The sequence below is a fragment of the Aricia agestis genome, chromosome Z (genome assembly GCF_905147365.1).
Source record: "Aricia agestis chromosome Z, ilAriAges1.1, whole genome shotgun sequence".
NCBI lineage: Eukaryota > Metazoa > Arthropoda > Insecta > Lepidoptera > Lycaenidae > Aricia > Aricia agestis.
Window position 1 is genome coordinate 1,984,255 of NC_056428.1, and position 27,475 is coordinate 2,011,729.

The 27,475-nt window shown below is 37.0% G+C and overlaps 2 protein-coding genes across 5 annotated transcripts in view; one reads left to right on the plus strand and one right to left on the minus strand.

The window, feature by feature from the left end:
* The first annotated feature begins 5,013 nt into the window (after positions 1–5,013).
* Positions 5,014–27,475, plus strand: part of LOC121739115 (pre-mRNA-splicing factor ATP-dependent RNA helicase PRP16) — a 110,538-nt gene continuing 88,076 nt past the window's right edge. The window contains exons 1-11 of one of the 2 annotated variants that reach the window (XM_042131442.1): positions 5,014–5,456; positions 5,737–6,036; positions 6,693–6,896; positions 8,430–8,524; positions 8,795–8,997; positions 9,821–9,919; positions 10,119–10,248; positions 13,995–14,084; positions 19,071–19,211; positions 20,887–21,039; positions 21,145–21,338. In XM_042131442.1, coding sequence (XP_041987376.1) covers positions 5,125–5,456; positions 5,737–6,036; positions 6,693–6,896; positions 8,430–8,524; positions 8,795–8,997; positions 9,821–9,919; positions 10,119–10,248; positions 13,995–14,084; positions 19,071–19,211; positions 20,887–21,039; positions 21,145–21,338 — 1,941 coding nt within the window. In that variant the 5' untranslated portion in view covers positions 5,014–5,124. The remainder of the gene's footprint in view (positions 5,457–5,736; positions 6,037–6,692; positions 6,897–8,429; positions 8,525–8,794; positions 8,998–9,820; positions 9,920–10,118; positions 10,249–13,994; positions 14,085–19,070; positions 19,212–20,886; positions 21,040–21,144; positions 21,339–27,475) is intronic. The other variant, XM_042131441.1, reaches the window with a different exon arrangement.
* LOC121739119 lies at positions 22,309–26,819 on the minus strand. 3 transcript variants are annotated; one of them, XM_042131449.1, is made up of 5 exons: positions 26,336–26,819; positions 25,381–25,556; positions 24,854–24,961; positions 24,398–24,478; positions 22,309–22,971 (listed from the first exon to the last, which is right to left on the minus strand). In XM_042131449.1, exons 1-4 carry the CDS (start codon positions 26,673–26,675, stop codon positions 24,434–24,436), a joined length of 669 nt encoding a protein of 222 aa, XP_041987383.1. In that variant the 5' UTR covers positions 26,676–26,819; the 3' UTR covers positions 22,309–22,971; positions 24,398–24,433. The 3 variants fall into 3 exon arrangements, with proteins under 3 accessions (XP_041987383.1, XP_041987382.1, XP_041987384.1); XM_042131448.1 differs by lacking the exon at positions 24,398–24,478; XM_042131450.1 differs by lacking the exons at positions 22,309–22,971; positions 24,398–24,478 and having other exon boundaries at positions 24,854–25,016.

Below are 27,475 nucleotides of genomic sequence, written 5' to 3' on the forward strand. Positions count from 1 at the left end.
TATTCGCTTTGATTGCCTATTGTTGACGTCGATTGATTGATATAATTTATGCTGAGTATGGCATGATAGACAATCATGATTGCTACCATAATGGAAAAGTTAGGCCGGCTTTAGCTAAGCCGGCAACGCACCTGCAGCTCTTCTAATGTTGTGAGTGACCATGGGCGACGGTAGTTGGACGGTAGTTCCGTTGATTAATTCCGGCCGCTTTCTTTCAACTTCTTGCTTTAATCTCATCAGTTCTTAGTAGTACAACTCAGTTCAGAATCGATGATCTTGCCTGGCGGTAACAGCTCATAATGAATAATGCCCTTCCAATCCCACCACACACACAGCATCACCTTGTTGCGAGTTAACCCGAGTTTCACCACAGTCTGTAAATCAAAATAAGAGCAGATTATTTACAAACGCAGGAGCATAATATTAGGTCCTTACGTCATATGAAATTGGCGTTTTGTTTTACAGGCTACTTTGATCTCAAATATCTCCTCTTTGGTTAAGAATGTAATTCTTAACCGAAGAGGAGTTTTGTGTACTTACTTATGTAATTCTTAACAAAAGAGATTCAAATTTAATATTTATTCATTTATTTGGTACATTTGAGTTTCCAAAACGGTCATTCATTTGTTTTTTTCTTGATTATTTTTTACTAGCTGTTGCCCGCGACTTCGTCCGCGTGGACTTCAGTTTATAGCGCGCGATGTCAACAAAATTGGTGTCAAATGCTTTTATAAAAAAAACCCTGGTACCCCTTAAATCAATACAGCTGTCCAGTGTGCACACAATAAGTATTTTTTTTTATATTAAACTTTATATTTTATGCCAAATTTTAAAGCTTATTTAGCCCCCCAATTACACAACTTTACCCATAAACTATTTATCATTGATAGGTTTAAGGTTACGTCACTGCACAGATAAAGTACTGAGTTATTTAATACCTACCCTAGAATAGATCAACAATCGAAAAAAATCGAAACTTAGATGGAAGATGACACCACCTCTTATAGAAAGACTTTTGAGCAAGCGTCAGCGCGATGTAGAAGACGCACGGCGCCATCTATTATGAATTTTTTGAACTAACTTAATTTGAACAAATTTACGCATTTTCACCCCCTTACAACCCTTTTTTTTCAGTAAAAAAGTAGCCTATGTCCTTTCTCAGGCTTTAGACTATCTGTATACAAAATTTCATTACAATCGGTTCGGTAGTTTTGGTGTTTCGCGTCAAAGCGAGACTGACAGACAGAGAGACAGACAGAGATACTTTCGCATTTATAATATTACCAGTACCAGGTACCAGTTACCAGGGTTTTAAAAAGTTTTTAAATTTGATACAAATTTTGTTGACACCGCGCGCTATACACTAAAGTCCACGCGGACGAAGTCGCGGGCAGCAGCTAGTTATGAATAAAAACAATATATAATAAAGTAGGTATGATTAGTTCTGTTACAATAATGAAGTAAAAAATAAAACGCCATCTGTTTTCATATACATATTAGAGTTAAAATGTTGATTGCATTGATATATTTTCTGAATGGAATACAGGCCAACACGGTACACTCGAACTCCTTTATTTTAGAGCGCCTTCTGTTGTCAACTCTTCATTTTATATGTTCTTTATTTTATGTGTGTGTTTGTAACTGTGATGTGCGCAATAAAGTATATTCATTCATTCATTCATTCATAATGCATGCATTTCTAATATATTATATTAGAAATGCAGTAGGAGTTCTATAAGATAAGATAGATTGATTATTATTATACCAAGTGATAATATTATTAAACATATTATTCTAACGTATTAAAAACTATAAACAAAAACATGATAACTAATTATAAGTATGATTAGTTCTATGTTACAATGAAGTAAAAAATAAAACGCCATCTCTTGAATCGTATTAGAACTAAAATGTTCATTGCATCGATATATTTCTGGATTTTTATAATATTATACATAAAATATATTTAAGATTTTTGAAATATTATTTTAATACACATCCAAGACCCAGGAACATTGAAAACTTTTTGTTCCGCCTGCGGGACTCGTACCCAGGACCCCCGGGATGAGCGCTGGCCACGCGCAATGCGAATTCATTTTCATAAATATTTTCATGGAAATAAGATATTTTCCCACATCAAAATGTAGCCTATGTCCTTTCTCAGACTCTAGAATAACTGTGTACAAAATTTCATTGCAATCGGTTCAGTAGTTTTGGCGTGAAAGAGAGACAGACAGACAGACAGACACTTTCGCATTTATAATATTAGTATGGATTTGGTTTCTACCGTGGCAGGAGTGCTGCAGAAACAGCTCCAAGAATTAACAATGTGTATGGCGCTGGTATCGCAAAAGAAAACACGGTACGGTTTTGGCTCCAACGTTTTCTTTCAGGAAATTTCAACTTTCAGAACAAGCCCCGTGAACGACCCGAGACCAAAATGAATAATGAAGAATTAAAGGCTATTGTGGGAGCGGATCCATCGCAAACCACTTTAGAGTTAGCAGCAGGCTTCGGTGTAAGTAATAAAATTGCTTTAATCCACTTGAAGCAAATTGGTAAGATAAAAAAACTTGAATGGTACTCACCATTCAAGTTTTTTTATCTCATGAATTGAGTGAAGCAAGCCAGAAAACACGCGTCGACTGCTGCGTTACATTGCTCAACCAACACAATAATGAAATGATTTTAAATCGAATTATTACTTGTGATGAAAAATGGCGAAGCGAATAAGCAAAAATTGACACAGAAAAAGATACTTGTGAGTGTTTGGTGGACTAGTGCCGGTGTCGTTCACTACAGCTTTCTAAAATCTGGCCAAACAGTTACAGATATCTATTATCAGCAACTGCAAACCATGATGGAAGAACTAGCTGCTAAACAACAAAGTCTGGTAAATCGCTGTAGGCCACTGCTGCTTCACGACAACGTTAGACCACACACTGCACAACAGACGGCCGCAAAACTGGAGGACATGGAATGTCTGCGACATCCACCTTACTCCACGCAGGCTCGGTCCGAAGGGGGGGGGGGGGGCACGGGGGACATGACCCCCCCCAAAATCTGGGACAAATGGATAAATCTCAAAATCTTGCCAAAAAATAAAAGGAAATTTCTAGCTTAAACTTAACGGACGTAAAAGTTACCCCATAGCAGCGACAAATTTTTTTTTTTTTAGTGTAGTGACTAAACTGTACTCGGCGAAACGAGGCGGTAGCGGTCATTGCTTCATATTTAGTTCACATCGAGTATGCAAAATACCATATCGCCCTTAGACTAGGAACATCTGACACTTCATTGTCAATCGTGGTTTCTATATAAAATGGCAAGTTTTTTGACAGGGAGACAACGAGCGCTACTGTCTCCTGCTCGGCAGAGCAGGAGACAGTAGCGCTGATGATGAAGCTGAGATGAACCGCGATTTTTCAGCAGAGCAGGCATGCTCTTCTGAAAAATCGCGGTTCATCTGGTTAGTGAAGGACCGATTAGCAACTTGTAGTCGTTTGGTGGGCTTTATATTTTGCATTCTAGTTCGTGACATTTATGAATTGATGGAAAGATAGAATACACATTAATGGAAAGTTGACCTGGTGCTGCAGCATCACCTGGTAATCAATAGGATACCCAAGTCCTCACCAACTTAGAGCAATGGTTTCGTGTTTGGGCTCATTTTAATTGCGACAGCTAGTTAGACGTAGATAAACAGTAATTTTTTGCATGCATGCTGCTGCAGCATCACCTGGATTCTATAGGAGCCGAGCTCCATATGAACCCAAAGTGGAGGTTTCATGTTTGGGCTCATATTGACGGCCTCATCCAAAAGGACATTCCTAGATGGTATTCATTGGGATATAATATGATCCTGTTGATAGGAATTATTCTGCACTATAACGAACGCAAGTTTAAAAAGCATGCCGCCAAACAACTTTAAAAGTAATGAAATACTTAATATATTTTACTGACTTTAAGTTTAAATAATTCCTAAGTGCAAAGTGATATTTTATCATCAGAAGCCCTAAAATTTTTATAGCAATGGGATCATGTCCCTACCAACAAGATGGCAAAAAGTTATCGAATAATAAGTCATTTATATACTTTAGTCAATTGTAACTAAACTTAATAAAAAAGGATTTGTATTTTTTTTAGAAAATGCGAAGAAACTTTTTTCCCAACCTAATAGGTATTTTAATTTTTAAATAAATATTCAAGGTCTGCTGTCTTTGTAGTATAATTTATTTAAGTACAGATTATTTTCTAACGAATCTATGATTTAAAGCTCTATGCTTATAGCTGTTAGAACATACGCTTAGAGCTTAAAGCTCGATTTTAATCCTTAGATACACGAGCACTTCAGAACCTCGTAAATGTGAAATCGTAAAGTTCGTTTAAAACTTTAAACCGTAAAATGTAACATATAACATATTGGCATTCCCGCCATTCTCAAGAAGTAAGAACCATTAACGGACAAAAGGTACTTCCACGGTGAGAACTTAGGTTTTTATGTTCCTTTCATTATTACGTCTTCTTTCCCTCTATCGTTTCAAGTAGCTGCCAACTTTCACTGACGTCACTATACCTAATACTTACATAAGCTTCAAAATTATTAATAGTGTAGTGTTTGTTATTAGTTATTAATTATTAGTGAGATTTTTGAGTGTCTCTAAACTCCGGATGGTTTGATGTTTAACTCACCTTCAAAATTCATTACAATCACAATAGTGATTGTGATGAATTTTATACTTATATTTAAAGAATGTATTTTCTTTTAACCCGTCGATCGTAGAAAAACGAGACACAATAGAATTTTTATTGTGTCTCGGGCACCCTCACCGATGAACGTATCAATGGGGCTTGATGAATTAATATAGGCAGACAAGACGTGCAGTCATAGCTTAAATGTAAATTTATATAAAAATTGTATCTGTCAAAGCTGTTGTCAATATGTCAGTTGTCAGCTGTGAGCTGTCATAATTATGTCAATCTACTTTCACAAAAGAGAAGAAGAAGAAGAAGTAAACATTGTTGATTTTTACTTTTATTACTAATATTATTATAATACATTTGGTTTTATATAATAAATTAAATGTTATTTTGTGTCTAAAGAATTAATCCTAAGTGTTAAACATGGCGGATGACGATGCGAACTTGCATCGTCTCGAGGGCACATCGGGCGATGCTCCAGGCGGCTTAATCATCAAAAAGAAGGATAAGCCAGCGGATTTTCAATTTGCAAAGCCTTCCTTACTCGGTCTGGACAAACTAGCAGCTGCTAAGAGGAAACAAAATCGCCTTATATCCTTTCAAAATGATGAAAATGAGACTGAAGAGAATGAAGAAGAAAGTGACTCAAATACAGTCAAGGGACGAAAATATAGACGTCACAATGAAGAAACACCAACGTATACCGGCGGTCTATCAGAACAAGCCAGAGAACGCATGTTGGAGAGGCTTCAAAAGTATGTATTAAGTACCTCATGTTGTAGCTAAGTAGATCTTGTATTTTTACTGTTAACTATGTTACTCGCAACTTATTTTTGTCAAAAATTATTTTAAATGGTTCCGGGTTCCGGAACCATTTAAAATAAATCACATTTTGTCACTACAAAATCGTCCTATTCAATGGTTCATATCAAATTTTATTATAAACACAAAGACAGATATACTTTTGCTTTTCCAATATATGGATTCCAAAATCAGTAGCTGCTATTTAATTCTTAAATTCTTTTTACATTTCAGAAAAGAGAAAGAAAGAGAGAAGGGTGTGCACAATTCCACACTAGAAGAGAAAAAGTCTCGTTCTAAGGAAGAAGAAGATGATAGATATTATAGGCGCTTTGATAGACGTGACAGAGATAGGGACAGAAGACGGGATTATGATAGGAGAGATAAGGATAGGCACAGGAGTGACAAGGAAAGACATAGAAGGGAGGACAGGAGGAGAGATTCTGAAAGAAGTGACAGAAGCCATTCCGAGAGAGACAGTTCCAGAAGAAGTTATTATGAACCCAGATTCAAAGATGAACCAAGAACTCCAAGGTATGAATTTTTCTATTTGAATTGTAGTTTTACCTACCTGCCTGCCTGTCAAAAACGTAGCTCTACATCTGAAAGTAGGGTTATATTTTTGATTATTTGTATGTGTTATGCTCAAAAATCGAAAACGCACAACAAGCAGAAAAGTAGCTCACAACGTGTTGTGGTCACGGTCAACGGGCCACAAAAGTGTGTGGCCACGGGCTACAGGTAAAGTATAGCTAGGTACTAGAGCAGTGGTCTCCAACCTTTTTTTCATGCGGGCCACAACCATGTTTTAGTCTTGGTGTCGCAGGCCGCAACAAAAAATTTTTAGATTTAAAAAATAATAACAGTCTTCAAAATTAACGATTTAAAAGTGAAAAAATTAACGACTATTACATAGACTTAACGTTATTTTGCCGGTGGGCATGAATTTCAAAATTGTTTAACATCACGAGGGCCACAAATAAAGTCCTAGCAAGCCGCTTGCGGGCCACGTCTTGGGGATAGCGGTACTAGAGCCTCAGGGTACATTGAAGTTGGGATTATTTTCAAAGAAATGATTAGTTTATTACTCAGTGTTGCTGTTAAAAACCTTAAATTACAATCAAGTTTTGTAATTAAATAAAAACTATGTGTAATTTTATCATTTATTATTATATATATTATTATTTCAGTATTAAAGCTTTGAAACCAACTGACAAGACAGCTTGGGATGATGATGATGATGATCCAAAAGCAGTTAGGAAGTCCAGTTGGGACTTTCCAACCCCTATTCCTCGAGATGGGAAAGACAGTGATCGCTCCTACAGAAGTGACCGGCGTCCACGAGACTATAAAGGAAAACTGTATGAAGACACACCAAGAGCTTCACAGCATAGGTATGATCAATTGACACTCTTTTTAGGGTTCCGTACCTCAAAAGGAAAAAACGGAACCCTTATAGGATCACTTTGTTGTCCGTCTGTCCGTCTGTCAAGACCCTTTTTCTCAGGAACGCGTGGAGGCATGAAGCTGAAATTTATATCAATTACTCAGGTCTACTGTCCCTTGAAGCTGTGAAAAAATCAAACTTCTAAGCCAACGCAATCAAAAGATACAGCCGTTTATGCCGCAAATTTTCGACACTTGCAAGGGAATCAAAACCTACAGGGTGCTTCCCGTGAACTCAGAATCTTGAAATTTGGTACGAAGCAACGTCTTATAGCATAGATAAAGGAAAAATTACGAAAACCATAAATTTTTAGTTACATCACATAATATATTTTTTTTTAATAATTTTAAACTTACTACCCATTTCCTCATAAACGCGTAGAGGTATTAAATTGAAATTCATACTAAATACTCAGGTCTATAATACCTTTAAGCTGTCGGAACCCTCGGTGCGCGAGTCCGACTCGCACTTGGCCGGTTTTTTTTTTCCTTTTTGGGCTAGATAAGATTAGGTTACACTCAAGTCTCAAGCACTAGAACTCAACCTGAATGGCCCAGTGTAGTAACAATGTAAGTGTCCCTATAACTTTGTAAGCATTGATAAAAGTTGGCTAAGGAACAGTGCCGTAAATAGGGCGGTGCCACCGGTGCCCAGGCACAGGGCGTAGGCTCTGGGGGGCGCAAGAATGGCCAGACCAGACAGATCCTTATTTTTCGAATTCGCTTCCGATAAGTTTCCGCTGCGCCCCAGAGATGTTTCCCAATGTAGTAAAAAAATATCCACAGCCGAACAAACATATAACCTCCTCCTATTTGGAAGTCGGTTAAAAAACAAAGGTGCAGTTATATAGAAGCTCGAACAGGGCGCAAAAAAGGCTATTTACGGCACTGCTATGGAACCAATTTCACTTATTCAGAAATAAACCTTGATGAAAAAAGCGTATTCCCACATAAAAGGATGTCAACTCTTTTGATGTTGTGAGGGTCCATGATCTACAGTAGTTGCTTCCCATCAGGTGACCCATTTGCTTGTCTGCCGCCTTGTTTTATAAAAAATAAATACAGGGTGCAATTAAACCTTCCTGCCAAATTTTGATATATTGATCCTTGTTAAAAATAAAAATACACGTATTTTTTCTTTTATAATCACTCAGTACTAAAATGTTGAGAAATAGCTTCCGAAAGTTATCCTAAAATACACTACAATAATTAATGGACACGATGCGTGGGCCGCGCGTGACGTACCCCCGCGCGCGCACCTCCCCCCGCGACACCCCCGCGTTTTCCCCCGATAAAATATGTCATTGAAAAAAAATAACACCCAATTTTTTTTGGTTAAATGGACTCTCCTAATGATACCTAAGCCCTGGAAAAAATTTGGCAGGAAGTTTTAATTGCACCCTGTATAAATGAAAGTATTTTCTTTCTATCCTGGTAATTGCTTATGTTCAATTCTAATTATTCCAAACATACTTTTACAGATGGGCTAGTTCTCGCCGAGGTGTGGACATTGATGATCCTGAGTGGCAGGAGGCCGAGAAGAAATTAGACAGGGAGTGGTATAACATGGGAGAAGGTAAAATACATATTATAGTTATTTCGTAGAGATTTTTATTCATGATTCGTTGTTCTGGAATAATATAATTTAAGTGATATATTTTTTTATTTTATTTCGTTTATTTATTTACTTGGGCAACATAGTCCCATGCCATGTAATATTCCTTTTAACCTCTATCTTTTTTATATTGTGAGTCATCCTAGTGCAAGAAATTATGAGTTGAAAATGGTTGATTAAGTATTTTTTGAATGGTAAGTTGAGGATTTTAAAATATCTTAACAATTTCAGGTGAGGCAGACGAATCTGATCCTTTCGCCGGCGCGAGCGCAGAATACATCGCCAAGAAGGAGGAACAGATTGAAAAGCGAAGGAACCGCAAGGTGTCCGCCGCGAGACAGCAGATAGACAAGGACAACGAATTGTGGGAGCGAAACAGAATGCTTACCAGTGGTGTGGTACACGCTATAAGCGGAATCGGAGATTTAGATGAAGTGAGATTTGATTATTTATACTGTACAAGTATAAAATACTGCTGAATTAAACTTAGGCGTCAAAAGCATATCACAGAACTGTGTTGTTTTGCCATTAAAAGTTATTCGAATTCATGCAGAAAATGTAAGCGATAAGGGTGGGTTGCACCAACTTACTTCAGCTATAACTGTAACTTTAACTACAATGCAAAATGTCAAATATTTGGTTCAATCAAAAATGGACGCCATATTGACCCTAACCTTGAGCTCGACAAGGCTTTGAATGGACGTGGCGAAAAAAGGAACTAACGTTGTCATCATACAAAAACGCCATTTTTAACAGTTCTCCTTTACTAGCAGGACCAGCTGTCATCTGTCAAATTCTGTGGTCAAAGTTAAGGTTAAAGTTGGCCTTAACTTTAACCTATAACTTTAAACCACGCCTCTGGTGCAACCCACATTTAGAAAAATAAAGGAGTTTCTATTGTTACTGAAAAGATGGCGCTAGTTGTATCTTCCACTTGTAGTTTGATGACGATTATAACTGTAGTAGTTTGATCTTACATCTTACATACGTTGCGGAACTTATGAACCCTAACTGGGAAAAAGAAATTAATGAGTAGGCATAATATGGGATAGACCTACATTGTTTGGTTGTGTTGGCTCGACAGATCACAAATAACATTGACGTAATCCGCCTAATGTAGGTCCGTCATAATATGCCGGCTGCCTATGAATCAACTTTTATGATGGTCCTAATTGTTCTGAATAAAATGAAGTGTTTTTTTTTTTTTCACTTATCTTTTTTTATAGAGGCTTTTAACACTATAATATTAATTTGTAGGAGAGCGTAGACCGAGTACATCTTTTAGTTCACAACATAGTGCCGCCATTCCTGGATGGGAGAATAGTGTTTACAAAGCAGCCCGAGCCTGTTATACCGGTAAGTATAAAGTAAATTATAAAGAGGAAGTAGAAATGAGTATGCCTGGGTTGCTATTTATCTTTTTCACTGGCGAATATACTATATTAAAATTGTAAAGCTAAAGAGTTTACATAATATTTTGTGCTAATCATAGGAACTACTACGAAAAACAAGCGTTCCTTCACACCTGTTTACTGTAAGGTTGTGATATTTTCAGGTGAAAGACCCAACATCAGACATGGCTGTCAACGCTCGGAAGGGCTCAGCTCTGGTGAAGGCGTTCAGAGAACAGAAAGAAAGAAGAAAGGCGCAAAAGAAACATTGGAAGTTGGAGGGAACTAAAATCGGTCAGTCAGTTTTACTTTTTTCCTATTGCAATTAAAATATAATATGCTTGGGCGTTCATAATGTAACCACAGAATAACCACAGAATTATTAGTATTAGTGCAAGTACAGAAAGAACACTCCCGAAACCCGTTTAAAGAAATAACGACTCATGCTACGTCACTATAAAGTTCAAATTCCGACCGCGCAATGCTAAGTGCCTACGATTATATTCACCTACAAGTGACACACACCAACTCTCTTTCTATCGCATAGCACGTAGCTTTTCTTACGAAATCAAGGTTGTCACCTTTTAGAAAATAATATATTTTTTTAATTACTATAGGTACGAATAGCCAACCTTTTTATAGTTATTTATCAAATTTTATGAACCCATTTGAACCCAACCTATATTTTATAGTAGTTTTGTATTCGACTAGATGTCCCGCGCGGCTTCGCCCGCATAAATTAGGAGTTTTACGGAAACCGTACATTTTCCCATGAACAATAGCTTATGTCCCTACTCCCTTCACTTGGTCTACTCTATTTCTGTGCCAAATATTGCCATAAAAGTTGCTCCAGTAGTTGGTAATTTCTAATATTTCCCCCGTTTTTCCTACATTTTCCTGAGTTTCTTCGGTCTTATTAGTCTTAGCGTGATAATATATAGCCTATACTCTATTGTCTCACTCGATAAATGAGCTTAGATAGCTCATTGAAATAAGTTTTTAAATCGGTGACCTGTAGTTCCTGAGATTAACGCGTTCAAGCAAACATACTCTTCAGGTTTATAATATTAGGTAGGTATATATTTTTGAATTATCACTTGACAAACTCAAGTCTCGATCTAAAAGACTATGAAAAGAAAAAATAACAGGGTCATTATAGGCTCATAAGTCATAACCATGGGACGATGCATGGTATAATATAGTAGTGATGATGATGAATATAATTTGCATAGCATATGCTTTCCGTTCTTAAAACAACGCCGAAACTCCCAAACTTGTATCTATAAACTAGCTGTTGCCCGCGATTTCGTACGCGTGGACTTCAAAAGTGAAAGCGAGACAGACAGACAGACAGACAGAGATACTTTCGCATTTATAATATTAGTATAGATAGCGACATAATAACGTAGACGATAACAAATTTTCGTATTTTCACCCCCTTACAACCCTTTTTTCCAGTAAAAAAGTAGCCTATGTCCTTTCTCAGGCTTTGAGTATCTGTATACAAAATTTCATTACAATCGGTTCGGTAGTTTTGGCGTGAAAGCGAGACAGACAGACAGACAGACAGAGATACTTTCGCATTTATAATATTAGTATAGATAGCGACCCGCCCCGGCTTCGCACGGGTAAAAAATATATAGCCAATGTCACTCACTGAATAAATGAGTTTTTAATCTAAACCAATATTATAAAGAGGTAAAATTTGTTTGTTTGTGTACTCATAGATCTACTACTACTACCCGACTAAGAGCTGATGACCAAATCACTCATGACTCATGACTCATGTAGCTTCAGCTGTGTTAAAACTCCGTTGGCTGCTTCCCTGAATAACCCTTTCTGATAATCTGCGTGCTGCGTGCAGATTATCAGAAAGGGTTGTTCAGGAAAGTGGCTAGCGGAGTTTTAATACAGCTGAACCTACATTATTTCTTTTTTTCCCCACCCCACTACTCCCACACCCACCGCCCACGGCCTGCCAGCACGCAGATTATCAGAAAGGGTTGTTCAGGGAAGTAGCTAACGGAGTTTTAACACAGGTGAAGCTACATGTAACATGACTGATTTGGTCGTCAGCTCTCCGTCGATACTACTAATAGATACATTACTACTCAATAGTCAATACTCATAGGTCTAAACTGATCCCGCGGGCGCACCCCCGCCTTGGTAGCGCCCACTTCGAAACGGGCGTAAATCGCAATATTTTAATTTCGCCATAACTTCTAAACCAAACGTCCAATTTTAATCATTCATAGACCAAATATTGTCCACATAAACTGTACTTTGAGATGAAATAATTTATTTTGATAAGGATTATTATCATGAGTAAAATAAACGCATTTAAATGTAGTCCAAAAAAAAATCAAGATTTTTAAATAAAAATATGGTTGTTGTGCCTCACTTGACATAGATAGGTATAGTGTGTCGCGGACATTTTTGTAGATATTTATAAGATCTACATTTCCTTAGAACATTGTATGGTTTTATCTTTTATAGTTTAGGCAGCGTACGCAAAATAAGTAAATTTTCTGGTTGTTTCCGAAAAACTAAAATATCTTACAGAACCCTATATTTTCCAAAATAAAAAGTAGCCTGTTACTCGTAAATAATGTAGCTTTCGAATGGTGAAAGAATTTTTAAAATCGGTCCAGTAGTTTTTGAGCCTATTCGTTACAATTAAACAAACAAACAAAGTTTACCTCTTTATAATATTAGTATAGATAATCAGGAGTTCTCTCTGCACCTTCCGAACCACGGTATACCAGGTATACCTCGGTGAAAAATCTTACATGTTGGTAGCATATGCTTAGAATACTTCTCACGAAACTAAAGTCACCACATGTTTCCCTATAAATTTTGAGGAGTTCCTTCAATTACTTAAGGATCCTTCATCAGATCACCACTTTTGTGAATATAATACCAAACTGAGATGATACCCTATATACCAAAAGAAAGAAAAGAAAAATTTTGAAAATTGGTTAACAAACGGCGGAGTAAACGTTGAACATAAGAAAACAAACGTAACACCTCCCTATTTTAAAAGTCGGTTAAAATTGTAGCCTATGTGTTATTCTGATGTATAAGCTATGTTATTGTAAAGTTTCATTAAAATCCGTTCAGTAGTTTTTGGTTGAAAGAGTAACAAACATCCATACATCCAAACAAACTTTCGCCTTTATAATATTATATACATCCAAACAAACTTTCGCCTTTATAATATTAGTAGGTTAGTAGGATTATAGTGCAGGAGCTGGTCAGGAAACTTTTACAACATAAACATAGTAACTTGTGTTTATTTCTGTGTAGTTTGTGTGTTTGTTTGTATGAAATTGGTTTATTTGCTGTTTGTATATTTTTATCTACTTTTTGCATTTAATTACCTTATTGAAATACATATTTCATTGGCCCTTTTTTATTTGTTCATTTTTATCACATTTATAACGATTCTGTAACAGCGGTTAAATCAGTATCATTTATTAAATTCCTCTATAATCAGTATACAGGGATATGCGACGAAAAAAAATTGCGCGTGCGTCACCGCTCGCTTGTGAGTCCCTAATAATTTGTCCCCCTCGAGGGGTACTTACAGTTCGATACATACACGCGCGAGTGGGACAGGCCTGATATAACTAAGATTTTTGTTGAAGTAAATTCATCCCAATTTGAATATTTGAAATTTAGAGTTTGTTTCAACGCGCTAACAAACTACAGGACCGTTTTTTATGAAATTAGCCAGTGGCTAATTTCATAAAAAACAGGCAGTAGTCTAACTCTTATACATGTATGTGGCTAATAGCCACATACTTAATGTAAGTATAGAGTTAGACCACGGGAAAGGAAATAAGCTTTTTTACAGAAAATGTACGGGTTTCTACGAAATACCTTATTTACGCGAGCGGAGCCGCTCGCACCGTCTAGTTAAAAATGTTAATAAAGCTGACGATATTTCTGACTCCAATAAATTGGGGTCCAAAAGTTCGAAACAAGCGTTCGTTGATGAAGTTTTAAATTATACCAAGATGTTTTTAAAACGTTTTCAGGTAACATAATGGGTGTACAGAAGGAGACAGAGGAAATCGAGGACGGGCCGACCAAACAGGCGTACAAGTATGCCGAACATTTGGACAAAGGTAAGCATTGGTAAACATCTACCCACATACTAGTCAAAGATCTACACTGTGTATAAAGACGTTATTTTTTTATTTTATTTTTATGAGATAAGGGGGCAAACGAGCAAACGGGTCACCTGATGGAAAGCAACTTCCGTCGCCCATGGACACTCGCAGCATCAGAGGAGCTGCAGGTGCGTTGCCGGCCTTTTAAGAGGGAATAGGGTAATAGGTGAGGGTAGGGATGAGAAGGAAATAGGGGAGGGTAGGAAAGTGAATAGGGCCTATCCCCTAGGATTGGGCCTCCGGTTAACTCACTCACTCGGAGGAACACAGCGTAAGCGCTGTTTCACGCCGGTTTTCTGTGAGAACGTGGTATTTCTCCGCTCGAGCCGGCCCATTCGTGCCGAAGCATGGCTCCCCCACGTCTCGTCCACGTTATACAGGGTGTAACAAAACTAAGTGATAATACTTTAGTGTGTGTATGTGTTCCTTATCAACGATATCAAAATACTAATTTCCGTACCGTTCTAATTCTATGTTCCTTATAAAGAGTTCACTCTGAAAGTAGCAGCGTTGAAAGAGCAAACATTTTTCTGTGATTTGTATCCAGGACAACGTCACGAGTTTTCCCATACAAAAGTGAAAAAAAATGTTTGCTCTTTCAGCGCTGCTACTTTAAGGCCGCGTTTCAACTGAAGCGGAGCGGAGCTTAGCGGTGCCCGAATTGACCAATCGTGCTATTCCAGCGGAATGACAGCGAAGATTTCGAGCATGGTGATTGGTCAATTCGGCACCGCTAAGCTCCGCTCCGCTTCAGTGGAAACGCAGCCTAACTGTGAACTCTATACAAGGGACTCATACACACCCTAAAGTATTATCACTTGTAGTACTCCCAAATTAATAATGCGCATGTTCAAATTTTATCCACCTTTTACTGCGCATGTCCAAATCATGTCATGCCATGGCAACGCCACCAACAAGTTGCTTGCGTTGCCATGCCATTACATTATTTTGACATGCGCAATAAAAGGTTTCTTCCGACGCTCGGGAAAAACTATCTTTGCCGAATAATGACGAAAATTCCTACGCGCATTATCACTTTTGGAGCACTGTAGTTTTATTACACCCTGTATATGTATTATGTGTGATTACATGTAGGCACGCAAGACGTACGCAGATACGGAATTCTTTGCGTGCGTGCTAGTTTGCATATGTTGCGTGCCTACCGGTGGTGGAGGCTGGTTCTTATTTAGAAAAGTCTAGTCTCAATAATTTTAAGACAGATTTTTTTTATTGCGATAATTATACACTTTTCTTTCACTTATTCCACTTAATTTTATGTTTTTATTACAATGTTTAACACGACCGGTTTTATTAAATTTGAAATGGCTAGGGATTTCGATAACAAAATGTTAGGTAGGTAACTTATAAAAACACCGCCACTTATACTTATTAGTTATTAGCACTACCACCAATATATGCCTACCACCAACAACCTAGTAAGATTTCTACACAAAATTGTAATTTTAATATAAACTTGGTGCATCAGAACTTACAGGGAAAAATAGGAAAAGAATTAGAAATTGAGTTATTTTTAAATGAATGTAACATTGACATTTTGTGTGTATCAGAACATTGGTTAAAAAATTATGAATTGTCATTTAATTATTCTGATCATCAGCTAGCAAGTTCGTTCAGTCGAGAGAATGCTATTACGGGTGGCTCCTTAATATTGATTAAGAAAAAACTTAAATTTAAAGAACGTAAGGATATTGTTAGACTGTCAACTGAACGAATTGCTGAGTTAGCCTGTATCGAGCTGAGCCACCTTATTATTGTAAGCGTATACAGACCTCCATCCGGCTTATATGATTCTTTTGAACAAATAATGGAGCAAGTGTTAACAAAAGTGTGTGCATCTAACAAAAAGATTATAGTATGTGGTGATTTCAATATTAATTTACTAGACTTAAACTCCACCACTGTTAGATTCACATCATTGTTCAAATCGTATAACCTTATTAATTTATTCAACGAGCCGACAAGAATTTGTGATACAACTGCGACTTGCATAGATAATATTTTCACCAACATAACTCCCTATAGGAAGGAAATAATTAATGTATTAAGCTCTGATCACTGTGGACAACTAGCTTCATTTAATATAAATTGTGATACTAATTTAAAAGAAAAAATTGAATATATACCTATAAATACAAAACGTATTGAGAAATTTAGAAGTAAATTATCATCAAGTTTTGAGAAGTTGAATGTATCAAATGATCCAGATAAAGCGTTTAACAATTTATTCAATAGAGTAAATCAGCAATATAACGCTGTATTTACTTCTAAAACGGTCAGTTTGAATAATAAAAGAAATAATTTTAAAAAATGGGCAACTGCAGGTATTATTGTAAGTAGACAAAAATTATATGATTTGTATAACGAGAAAACTATAAACCGGAGTGAAGCTTTTAAATTGTACGTCAAGAAATACTCAAAAACTTTTAAAAAGGCCTGTCAAGCAGCAAAGGCACTTCAAATTAAAGAGAAAATTAGAGACTCTAAAAATAAAGTGAAAACCACCTGGAAAATAATTGCGGATGAGACTGGAAAAGTCGCCTGTCGTAACTCTAAATTTGAACTTTTAATTAATAATAAAAAAATCAATTCTGATCTTGAGGTTGCGACAGTCTTTGAGAAGTTTTTTGCAGACATTCCAATCTCAACTACAAAGAACTTAAATTCATCACCTACAGTTGCAGAAAAAATACTTAGAGAACATGTCAAGGAATGTGATGTCAATTTTATTTTTAGAGATATTGACTCCAGAGATATTATCAAGACTTTCAAATCAATCAATATTAAAAGTACCACTGATCTCTGGGGTATGTCCACAAAAATTATAAAATCAGTAATTGACATCATTGCCCCTTACCTAGCTTTAGTTTTTAATAATTGTATCGAAAGTGGTGTGTTCCCAGACTTAATGAAGCACAGCAAGGTGATGCCTCTATTTAAAGCTGGGAAGAAATCAGACCCAGCCAACTATAGACCAATATCCATATTGCCGACTTTAAGTAAAATCTTTGAAAAAATAATTCTAAATCAATTACTTGCTCATTTTAACTCAAATAATTTATTACATAATAATCAATTTGGTTTTACTAAAGGTCGGTCTACAACAGATGCAGGCATTAGTCTTCTGTGTAGTATTTTTGAAGCTTGGGAGGAGTCGCAGGATGCACTTGGTATTTTCTGCGATCTCTCTAAAGCATTTGACTGTGTGGAGTATGATACTCTAATAAGAAAACTACACCATTATGGTGTAAGGGGCCCGGCACTTAAACTTCTTAAATCTTACCTTACAAATAGAACGCAGAGGGTGGAAGTTAACTCCATAAGGTCTAATGGAACCAAAATAAAACTAGGTGTGCCACAAGGGTCCATTTTAGGGCCTTTTCTTTTTCTCATCTATATAAATGATTTACCTTATCTTGTTAAAGATAAGCATGAGATAGTACTTTTTGCTGATGACACTTCACTAATTTTTAATGTGAAGAGGCGACAATTTAATTATGACGAGGTAAATAGTGCTCTCTCAAAAATAGTACATTGGTTTAATGCTAATAATTTACTTTTGAACTCTAATAAAACAAAATGTTTAAAATTTATCTTGCCAAATGTTAGGCAAGTACAAACCAATGTACTATTAAATGATGAGAAAATGAATTTAGTAGACACCACCGTATTCCTAGGCATAACGCTGGATTGTAAGTTACAATGGGGTCCACATATTGCGAAACTGGCAGATAAGCTTAGTTCTGCAGCATATGCTGTTAAAAAAATTCGTGAAATCACTGATGTAGAGACCGCGCGATTAGTTTACTTTAGCTACTTTCATAGCATAATGTCTTACGGCATCCTCTTGTGGGGAAACGCGGCGGACATTAATACAATATTTGTGCTGCAGAAGCGAGCTATTCGTTCTATTTATAAGATGTCGTCTTTGGAATCTCTAAGAGAAAAATTTAAAGAAATAAGAATTCTGACCGTCACATCTCAATACATTTTGGAAAATCTCTTATATGTTAGAAAGAACATAAATATTTTCAAAAAGAAAAGTGATAATCATAATGTAAATACTAGAAATAAGAACAAGTTAGCAATACCAATGTTCAGACTAGCCAAAATAAGCAAATCCTTTAAAGGCCAATGTATACGCCTATACAATAAAATCCCAGAAAATGTTCAAAATCTACCTTTAAACAAATTTAAAAAAGCAGTTAAAGAACGTTTGTGTGCTAAAGCGTATTATAAAGTCAATGATTTCTTCGAGGACAGCACACCTTGGGAATAGGGTGGCTCCATGCAGGTTACTTTTCTTTTAATTTTGTTACATAGCTGTAAGCCATAACATTGTAATTTTCCATTTTTTTTTGCAAAAGATGGCCCCGTGCGAGTTTCTTACGCCGGTTCTTCTCGGCGGGGTAGTTCCCGAACCGGTGGTAGGCAACGTAGTTTCTTCGTTCGACTTTCAAAAAGTGTATCATGATACCCATTTTGAATAAAAAGATATTTTATTTTATTTTTATTTATTTTAGATACCTGCCCATGGGCGTACCGAGGGGGGGGGGGGGGCAGGGGGGGGGCAGCTGCCCCCCCCCCCCCCTGGATCATGTTGACGTTCCTACTAAGTATATTATCTAGTACTTTTATCTATAAAAATTAAGAACGAATTTTTGCCATTTGTTTGCAATACAATATTTTTACAACTAAAAATTATTAATTTTTATTCTTTATAAACACCTAGCTTATGAAAAATCTGATTTGCCCCCCCCCCCCCCCCTGGCCCAGAACCTGGGTGATTTGCCCCCCCCCCCCTGGCACCAGAACCTGGGTAATTTGCCCCCCCCCTGGCCCAGAACCTAGGTACGCCCATGTACCTGCCTGCAAATAGCTTATGAATAAGTTGATTATAAAACTCATTATTTTACATTTCAGAAGGTGAAAAAGAACCGAAATCTAAATCTGACTTCGTGAACAAGATGACTATCAGCGAGCAGCGAAGATTCCTACCGGTGTTTGCCGTGAGAGAGGAGCTGATGCAAGTTATAAGGGAGAACAATGTTATCATTATTGTCGGTGAGTTTGTTTTCTCAGTAATTGTTGTAGTAATTTGTCTTAGAAATAATATAATCTAGTATATAAAATTCTCGTGTCACAATGTTAGGCCGCGTACTCCTCCGAAACGGCTGTATTGATTTTAACCAAATTTTATATGCATATTCAGTGGGTCTAAGAATCGGCTACTGGGTACTTTTTAATTGATAAGTGCTTTTGTTGAATAAATAATAGTAAATTATTACAACTCGAGACTGACGGCGACCATTGTTTGTGCGACGGGAAAGCGATGGACGTTACCATGGTGACGTACTTATTTAGTCACTTCAATAAAATAATACGGGTGAAATAATTTATATGGCAAAGAAACGTTTGCCGGGACAGCTAGTATGTACATATCATAAAGTTAATATACCTAGCGGAATAGAGCAACAATCTCGAACTGTCAAACGAAACCGAAATTGGTTTCATCTGTGTGTAAAAATATGTGTACGTAATACGTATACACTTACACAAGCATGATTGAACATGATTTCTATGAGATTAAATTGTCAACGTGCGGCACGTGCCGACTGAACGTCAAAAAAAGAGTGCTGTGCATGGCAATCAGTTTATGTTATAAGTTATAACTGTTCACATTTTTCGCCTCAACTCTGACGCTGGCAACTCCTAAATGGGGAGGCTTACGCCAAAAGAAGAAGAAGAAGTATGTATCACACGTCTATTTTTACCACGCAGTGTTACTGATAGTGACATCTCTCTTGCTCAGGCCTTTGTTTCTCTATTTCGCTAGGTATATTAACTTTATGGTGTATACAGGGTGTAATTTAGGGTGAGTACGTGTTCCTTGTAGAGAGTTCACTGTGAAAGTAGCAGCGCTGAAAGACCAAAATTTTTTTTCACTTTTGTATGGGGAAACTCGTGACGCTCGGGCCCTTGACCATACAAAAGTGAAAAAATATTTTTGTCTTTCAGAGCTGCTACTTTTACAGTGAACTCTCTACAAGGAACACGTACTCACCCTAAAGTACTATCACTTGTTTTTGTTACACACTGTATACTATATAGTGTTAGAAGCATACTTTCTAATTTAAATAATTAAAGACGTGAGTGGAAGATCTGGTTCTACCACTCACGTCTTACTAACATTTTATAACATAATGTTATCAAGGACAATCACTGATTTTTCCCTTAGAATTTGAACAAACTACTAACTTACCTGTTAATCATCTAGCTAATATATCGAGCTACTTATAATATAGCTAATAATTTTCCCGGCTTAAGGCCGGGAAAATTATTAGCTTCCATTTATGCAAAAAAAAACAGCAATTTTTTCACTGTTACTTACCTGGTTCTTCCACTCAAGTCTTCAATTATTATCTTTTGGCGCATGTCCTGTTAAATGTCAATGTGGATATCTGTTTTACACCCACTTCTTTTTGTTGATGTTATCCATGTATTGCATATGGCCGAATTATGAACTGCCTCTGGTAGTGTTTCAAATCACGGCTGTTTTGCGTCTATGACTTCGTAACAATTACATGATACATCCAAGTGCCAGAAGATAATTGTGGATCTGAAGCAAACAGCAATATAAGTCTTCTTCAACCTAGTCACGGCTCGGAAAACGTTTGTTTTAAAATAAATAAATAAAACGTCTATTCTGCCCCTATTTAATGTTACAAAATCTTTCCAGGTGAGACCGGCAGCGGCAAAACTACGCAGCTCACACAATATCTACACGAGGAGGGTTACACTAAACTCGGTACTGTGGGCTGCACGCAGCCGCGTCGCGTCGCCGCCATGTCCGTGGCCAAGCGCGTCGCTGACGAGATGGGCGTTAAACTAGGTAAATACTAAACCATAGACAAATAAGAGATAGCTAACTGACCACAGACTAAACTATAGACACAGACGAAGCTGTGTCGGTAATAAAACTCACATCGCGTTTCAGGGGAAGAAGTCGGCTACGCGATCCGTTTCGAGGACTGCACTTCCCCCAACACGGTGATCAAGTATATGACAGACGGTATCTTACTCCGCGAAGGTCTGCGAGAGCCAGACCTCGACAACTACTGCGCTATCATCATGGACGAAGCCCACGAGAGGTCACTTTCTACGGACATGCTGTTTGGGCTCTTGAGAGAGGTAAGTGGGTTGTTTTGTATTTAGGTCTAGTATTAAACTTCCAGCGATATTCGAGTTAAGAAAATAAGGATCTTGGATACTTTGTCTACTTCCACTCAATAGTTTTGACAGAGAAGTGAGACAAAACTGAATAAATGATATTATAAGGGCATCGCAAGTGCCAGGTCACTTATGTATTATGTCACTATTCTTGTACCAAATAATTGTCTGGTTAGTAGGCGTCGAATCGGTTGCATGAGAGTGACAAAGTGATAACCTGAGATCGGAATTAGGTAGGTATTTTATGTGCTTGCGCCGGGTTTTCGTAAGGAAAATCCCGTATAGCCAACACTATAACAAAATATACATAATAAAACTATAGATGGGCCTACATTCAAGGCTATGAAACATTGTTTAAACTTTAAATAGTATCTTGAATCTGCGAGATGATTTACTATTCTCGTTCGACTAGAATTCGAAAATGTACCGCCAGCGTTAATTCGAATCGTTAATTAAGCCTTTTGAATATTTTAATGAAAGATTTTATAAAGATATTATTAACTTTGACCGGAGAAATTGACAGATGACAGCTGGTCCAACAAGGTTATAAATGAACGTGGGCGGGGGCGCTGCTGGTAAAGGAGAACTGTCAAAAATGGCGTTTTTGTATCATGACAGCGTTAGTTCCTTTTTTCGCCACGTGCATTTAAAACCTTGTCGAGCTCTATAGTTTTGGTTAAATATGGCGTCTTGATGGCATCCATTTTCAACTTTAACCAAAGATTTGACATTTTGCATTGTAGTTAAAGTTATAGTTAAAGTTACAGGTATAGTTAAAGTTAGTTGGTGCAACCCAACCTTAAATAACTTTTTCTTCTCTGTAATAGACAATCGTGTACTTAATTTAAGTGAGAACAGAGATGACAGCCCTTAGTATCACTATCATTCTTTAAATACATGTCCAAGTAGGTGTAAAACAAAACAACACAAACTTTATCATAACTGTTTATTTGTAAAAATGCCTCATAAATAACATACAACAGTATTATCATCAAACATCTAACGACTCAAGCGTAGGCCATAAACAAGTTATCCTATATACGAATACTTAGCAATACTCAGAACCACGAAAAACTATGTGCTTAAGTACAGATAGACTAATACTGTAGTGACATTACATCTTTTAGTACAAAAAGTCCTAATGTCCAAGATTTCACAACGTTTTTCGCAGTTACGTTTAATCAGCAGTCTTATAAATCGAAAATCTTATTCGAATAGTGTGCCATCGTCGAATGTTAGACGAAGCCACGGGGCGCTTAGGAATGTTAAAGAAATTTCACAATAAATTAAAGCTTTCAACCCTCGACCAAAAGATTCAAATCGTAGAGGGTAACGTTCGGAATTTAAATTTGACAGTTTAAAAAGCGCGTTGACGTTAAATTTTTTTTTATTGCGCGGATGACATTTCAACTTTTTTATTGCGCTGTGGTCAGACGAAGTCAACGTCGGGCGAGTGCCAGAAACAGGCGTAGCATGTGCCGGGCCCGCCGGCACGCGACACTCAGACGGATTTCGCTTTCGCCCGCCCGTTGTTCTGGACCAGCATGACGCCCATATTCATGCCAATGTTGCCCCACTTTAGTGACTCGCTTATCTGTAACAACATAAAAATTATTTTATAATTACGCACATTCTGTTGCCTACTTTAGCAAAACCTCGTATTTACTTAGTCCAAATTCTCACGGTTCTGTTCAAATATTTGTTTTTTTTTTTTTTGTTAAAATTAAGGTCGGTAATTACAAATGGAAGTCGTTAAATTCTTTAATGTTTATTATAATATGTCGTAGCATTTATTATAATAAATTATCTTATTACGTCTTATTTTATAAACTCCGGCCTACTTCCTATTACAAAACTATTGAATATTTACAGTTATGATCCATAGATAAGGTTATACAAGTGTCGAATAACCCTTTTTGAACTTACACAGTTAACCTAAATACTCGACCAAAGTCTAATTAAACATTGTTTATGATAATATTGTAACAATTACTTATTATCGTGAAAAGTAAAAACTTAACAGTTTTTAATTAAAACGTATCTAAACTGGTTTTTGTAAAGTGAAAGCTTTAAAATAAATTTTATTAATTAAAAAGAAATCCTTTGCAATATATTATTTTAATAGCCACCAGCCAGTATAAAGACAACTGGTAAAAAAAAGAATAATAAAATTATTTAAAATATTGTGATTCTGATTTTAAAAGAATTTTATTACCTGTAATCTATGTTTTCAAATTAGCAAGACGTTATTAAATCAATTTCGTCAACAGTAGACAAAGTAAACGCCATTATCGTTGACACGTTAATTGACGTAACGTTATTTATTGTGTGAAACATAGACAAATAGAGCAGATTTAACGCTTAGACGTTTGTTCCGAGACTAGATAATATTATAGTAGTTGTGAAATAGTATGTATTTAAAAGTTCACTATGGTATTCAAGTCTCGTGATTGTAATGTAAAATTGAATGTAAAGCTTGGGAATTTGGAACAACTTTGTTTTTGTCAGACTTATAGGTAGCGATGTACAAACTACAAATCTATCGATAAGCCTGAATATAAAATATTATCGACAATAATTGACGTATAAAATTAGTTTTTGTTTCAGTAGGTAAGTCTATTTTTGCTAGTTAAATGATTTTTGTTAAAAACAAATGATATCTGATTGCAAATAAAATAGCGCAGACATAATCTGAGACAAAAAAAAACTAGTTTGAAGCAGTATAAGAAAGTCAATGTCACACAGAAGTTAGGACACATTTAGTAACATTTATCGCCCACTACAACTTATACCAAAAATGTAAACATAAATTATAGTCATCTTTTTGTAAATTTCAAAACACATTGCGTCTCTGTTTGATGCAAAATATAATGTATTATATCTCCAATACAAAACATTTATCTATTGCTGCATCTAGTTATTTGTGTTACAGTAGAGCAAAAGGGAGTTTTGTTTTGTTTACATTAATGTTATAAACGGACAGGGGTACATTGAACTCCGGTACAAATAAAGATCCATACCATAGTCAGAGGTGCCAGCTTCTTCCCCCACGATTATCAAAAGATGATAATCATTGGTGTTTTCGAAGTCGTTAAGCTGATCTGTAACAAAATGGCTGCTTTTTGCGGTTTCGTTTTCACACGTTGACACCCCAATGACGTACCCAATTTCAATGTCCGAGAAGCGAATGGACAGTCACATAAGCGTGAAGCAATTCAGATGGTTGACACATGCTAGAAGTCTCTATCGCATATTGTGAACAGTGCTGGTCGTAGGATAGAACCTTGGGTAACACCGCTCTAGATGTAAAGAACCAAAAAAGAGTCGTCCAAATCTCAAGGTCAGAAATGTAAAAAGAAAGTTTGGAGCGGAAACCTTTCCTCTAAACTAGGCCAGTACTGGTAACAATATCCATTATACCAATGAATATTACAATAGCATTAGACATACTCGCAAAGTCTATAATAGAAACATACCTGTCTCATGCGAGCTTCCTGCGGCGTCTCTCCGTATCGGCACCAGTGGACAAAATGCAGTGTGTTATGCCAGTTCCTCTCGAACCTGGACTTGGTGGCCATGTCAAGCTGCAATCAGGAGAAGCTCCTTATTGGCTGTTCTAGAAAGCCCCTTTGGAGCTATCTGAAAAGAGGGTTTTCCAATTCTGACGCATCCTAAGGTAGAGAGACCATCAAAGGTTGACATTCCTAAGCAGAGAGTTAACGTAGTCAGAAGCGTTAGATTACGAAGGTTTCATGTAAAGAGTGAGGTAATATAATTAGTTTTTTCCTCGATGTTATAAGTTTGACTTGTACGTGTTTGTATGTGTTATAATGTAGCTCCCAAGTGGAATAACTAATTTTGTTTTAGTCTGTTTGGAAAGTAACGTGATGGAGTGCTTTTTAGTTGTAATTTATCGAAAGAAGTTGGGACGTAAAAAATGTAAATCACGCTTTTATGTAATGGGATCGTCTAATCGAATTGGAAACTCGAGTACCGTCTTTACCTTTGCTCGGATATCCTTCTCGCTGTTTGGTGTCTCCTGCTTGTCATCCACATTGTTGATTCGTATCACCGAATCTTTCTTCCAGAAAGCACTCAAGGTAGTCTTGATGATGCGTTTGCGAACACCCTTCTGTTGCACGGTGTACACCTCTACCTGTTCCGGGTTCTTTGTTTTTTCTGTAACAATTTATTGCACTGTCAGTAAAGGTACAACTGCATATTAACAATTAACTACGTTAAAGGTTTAATGTTCTTGTGTGTTTGAATTATGTAGTTGGTTGATCGTTCTTATGTTATTTTTTATAGTTTTAAGTTTTTTTTTTGTTTCGTTACGAAATACGTTCGTCTCATGCTGTGAATTGAGCTCAAAATCTTGATTGTGAAATATTAAACATTCAAATATGTAAATTGCAATTATACATTCGTTTGTTTATTATATTCAAAACTTCTACAAGGCAAAAAAGGTAATAAAATGTAAATTATTCGATGGCAATTGCGACATAAATTATTCTTTTTGTAACGAGTTCCTTTTTTGTTGCCAGTTCTGCTTCTACATCCACCGAATAAGGTCGTATTATGTATTCTAGAAACATTCACACCGGTTTTACTGGCGGATGTCGTTTTTTACTCGTAAATCGTAATAGTAGGCGCTATGAATATTCACTTGTGAAGTCATCGGAAAGGCGCGCGGTGCAGACGGTGCAGTGCCAAATGAACGACAACTGAATCATTATTGCACGTCGAACGTAATCAATCACGTAGGTAGGCTTTAAAACAAAACTTTTTTTTTTGGTTTAAGCCTCCGTCATTTTCACGAATATTATGGTGTCGTTTTAGATGCTTTCCCTATAAATTAATAATGTTGAATGAGGTTTTATCTTTTCTTACTGACAAAATTCTTCAAAACGTAAGGAAATAACTTAAAGTTTTTGATGGAATTTAGGTTGATAACCTACCTTTACCCTTCTTCCACATGGCAATGGCGTACATGTGGTAATCGGCTGAGAGAGTCGAGTCTGGCGGCAGAGGGTTCTCCGCTCGGACCTCCAACACGAATCCTGACTCCAGCACCGCACATAAGATGTTCTGTTCATTGTGCTTGAACCACTTCGTCTCCCGTAGCTTGTGGATGGCCACAGACGAGCCGAATCGTTGCTTCTTCGGCGCGAACAACGCTTGAGCCTGGCTCCCGAAGCGAGACAGCAGCCCCTTCACTGTAGGCGGCGGCGGCGCCAAGCTCTTCTCGGGCGGCTTTAACTGCTGGACGCTTCGGCAGGACACGAACCTGGCTTCCATTGAACTTCCTGGCCTGGCTGTTGAACGTTTTACACTGTTAATCTGTACTCTCACTTAGAAATCGCACTTTCACAATAGTCCGCGTGGCTTTGTGTGTACACACGACCGCGCAGCACGGTGGTCTCTGGACTAATACGCGCCGCGCCTCCCCGCGCCCGCTTATATACTGACGCGGGGTGAGGGGAGGGGACCCCGCCTCCTGCGCGACGGTGTCAAGTGATGCGCGCTAGTTTTATCGACTGTCGATAGTAGTAGTATTTTTGTGAAGAGTGAAAATTTGTTGTAGATTTGGTAGAGTATTTTAGTGAATTTACTTGCATTGAACTCAAACAACAAATAACATTCATATTATGCAATGGATTCAGATTATAATGTAAGGATAACAGCGTGAATAAAGATCATGAAAGGACCCTTAAACATTAATCTAGCGGCAGTTAAAAATATTACAAAACTTTAATTTATCTACGTAGCATAAACTATCTATATATAAAAAAATGTATTTTCAAATTTGTTAGTCGCGCTAAAACTCGAAAACGGCTGGACGGATTAGGCTGATTTTAGTCTTAAAATATTCGTAGAAGTCCAGGGATGGTTTGAAAGTGACACGAAGTTCACCGGGACAGCTAGTGATATTATAAAGCTAGTAAATAAGATAATGAAAATGATTCGTGTAGCTCTTTTTCGAATATAATACAATTTTGCTTTACTTGCGCCTAAATATGCCTCCGTTAAAATATATCTTAGTAGAACGCGTCAGCATTCCTTAAACGTAGGTTAATTTAACAAAAAATCGGTTGTTT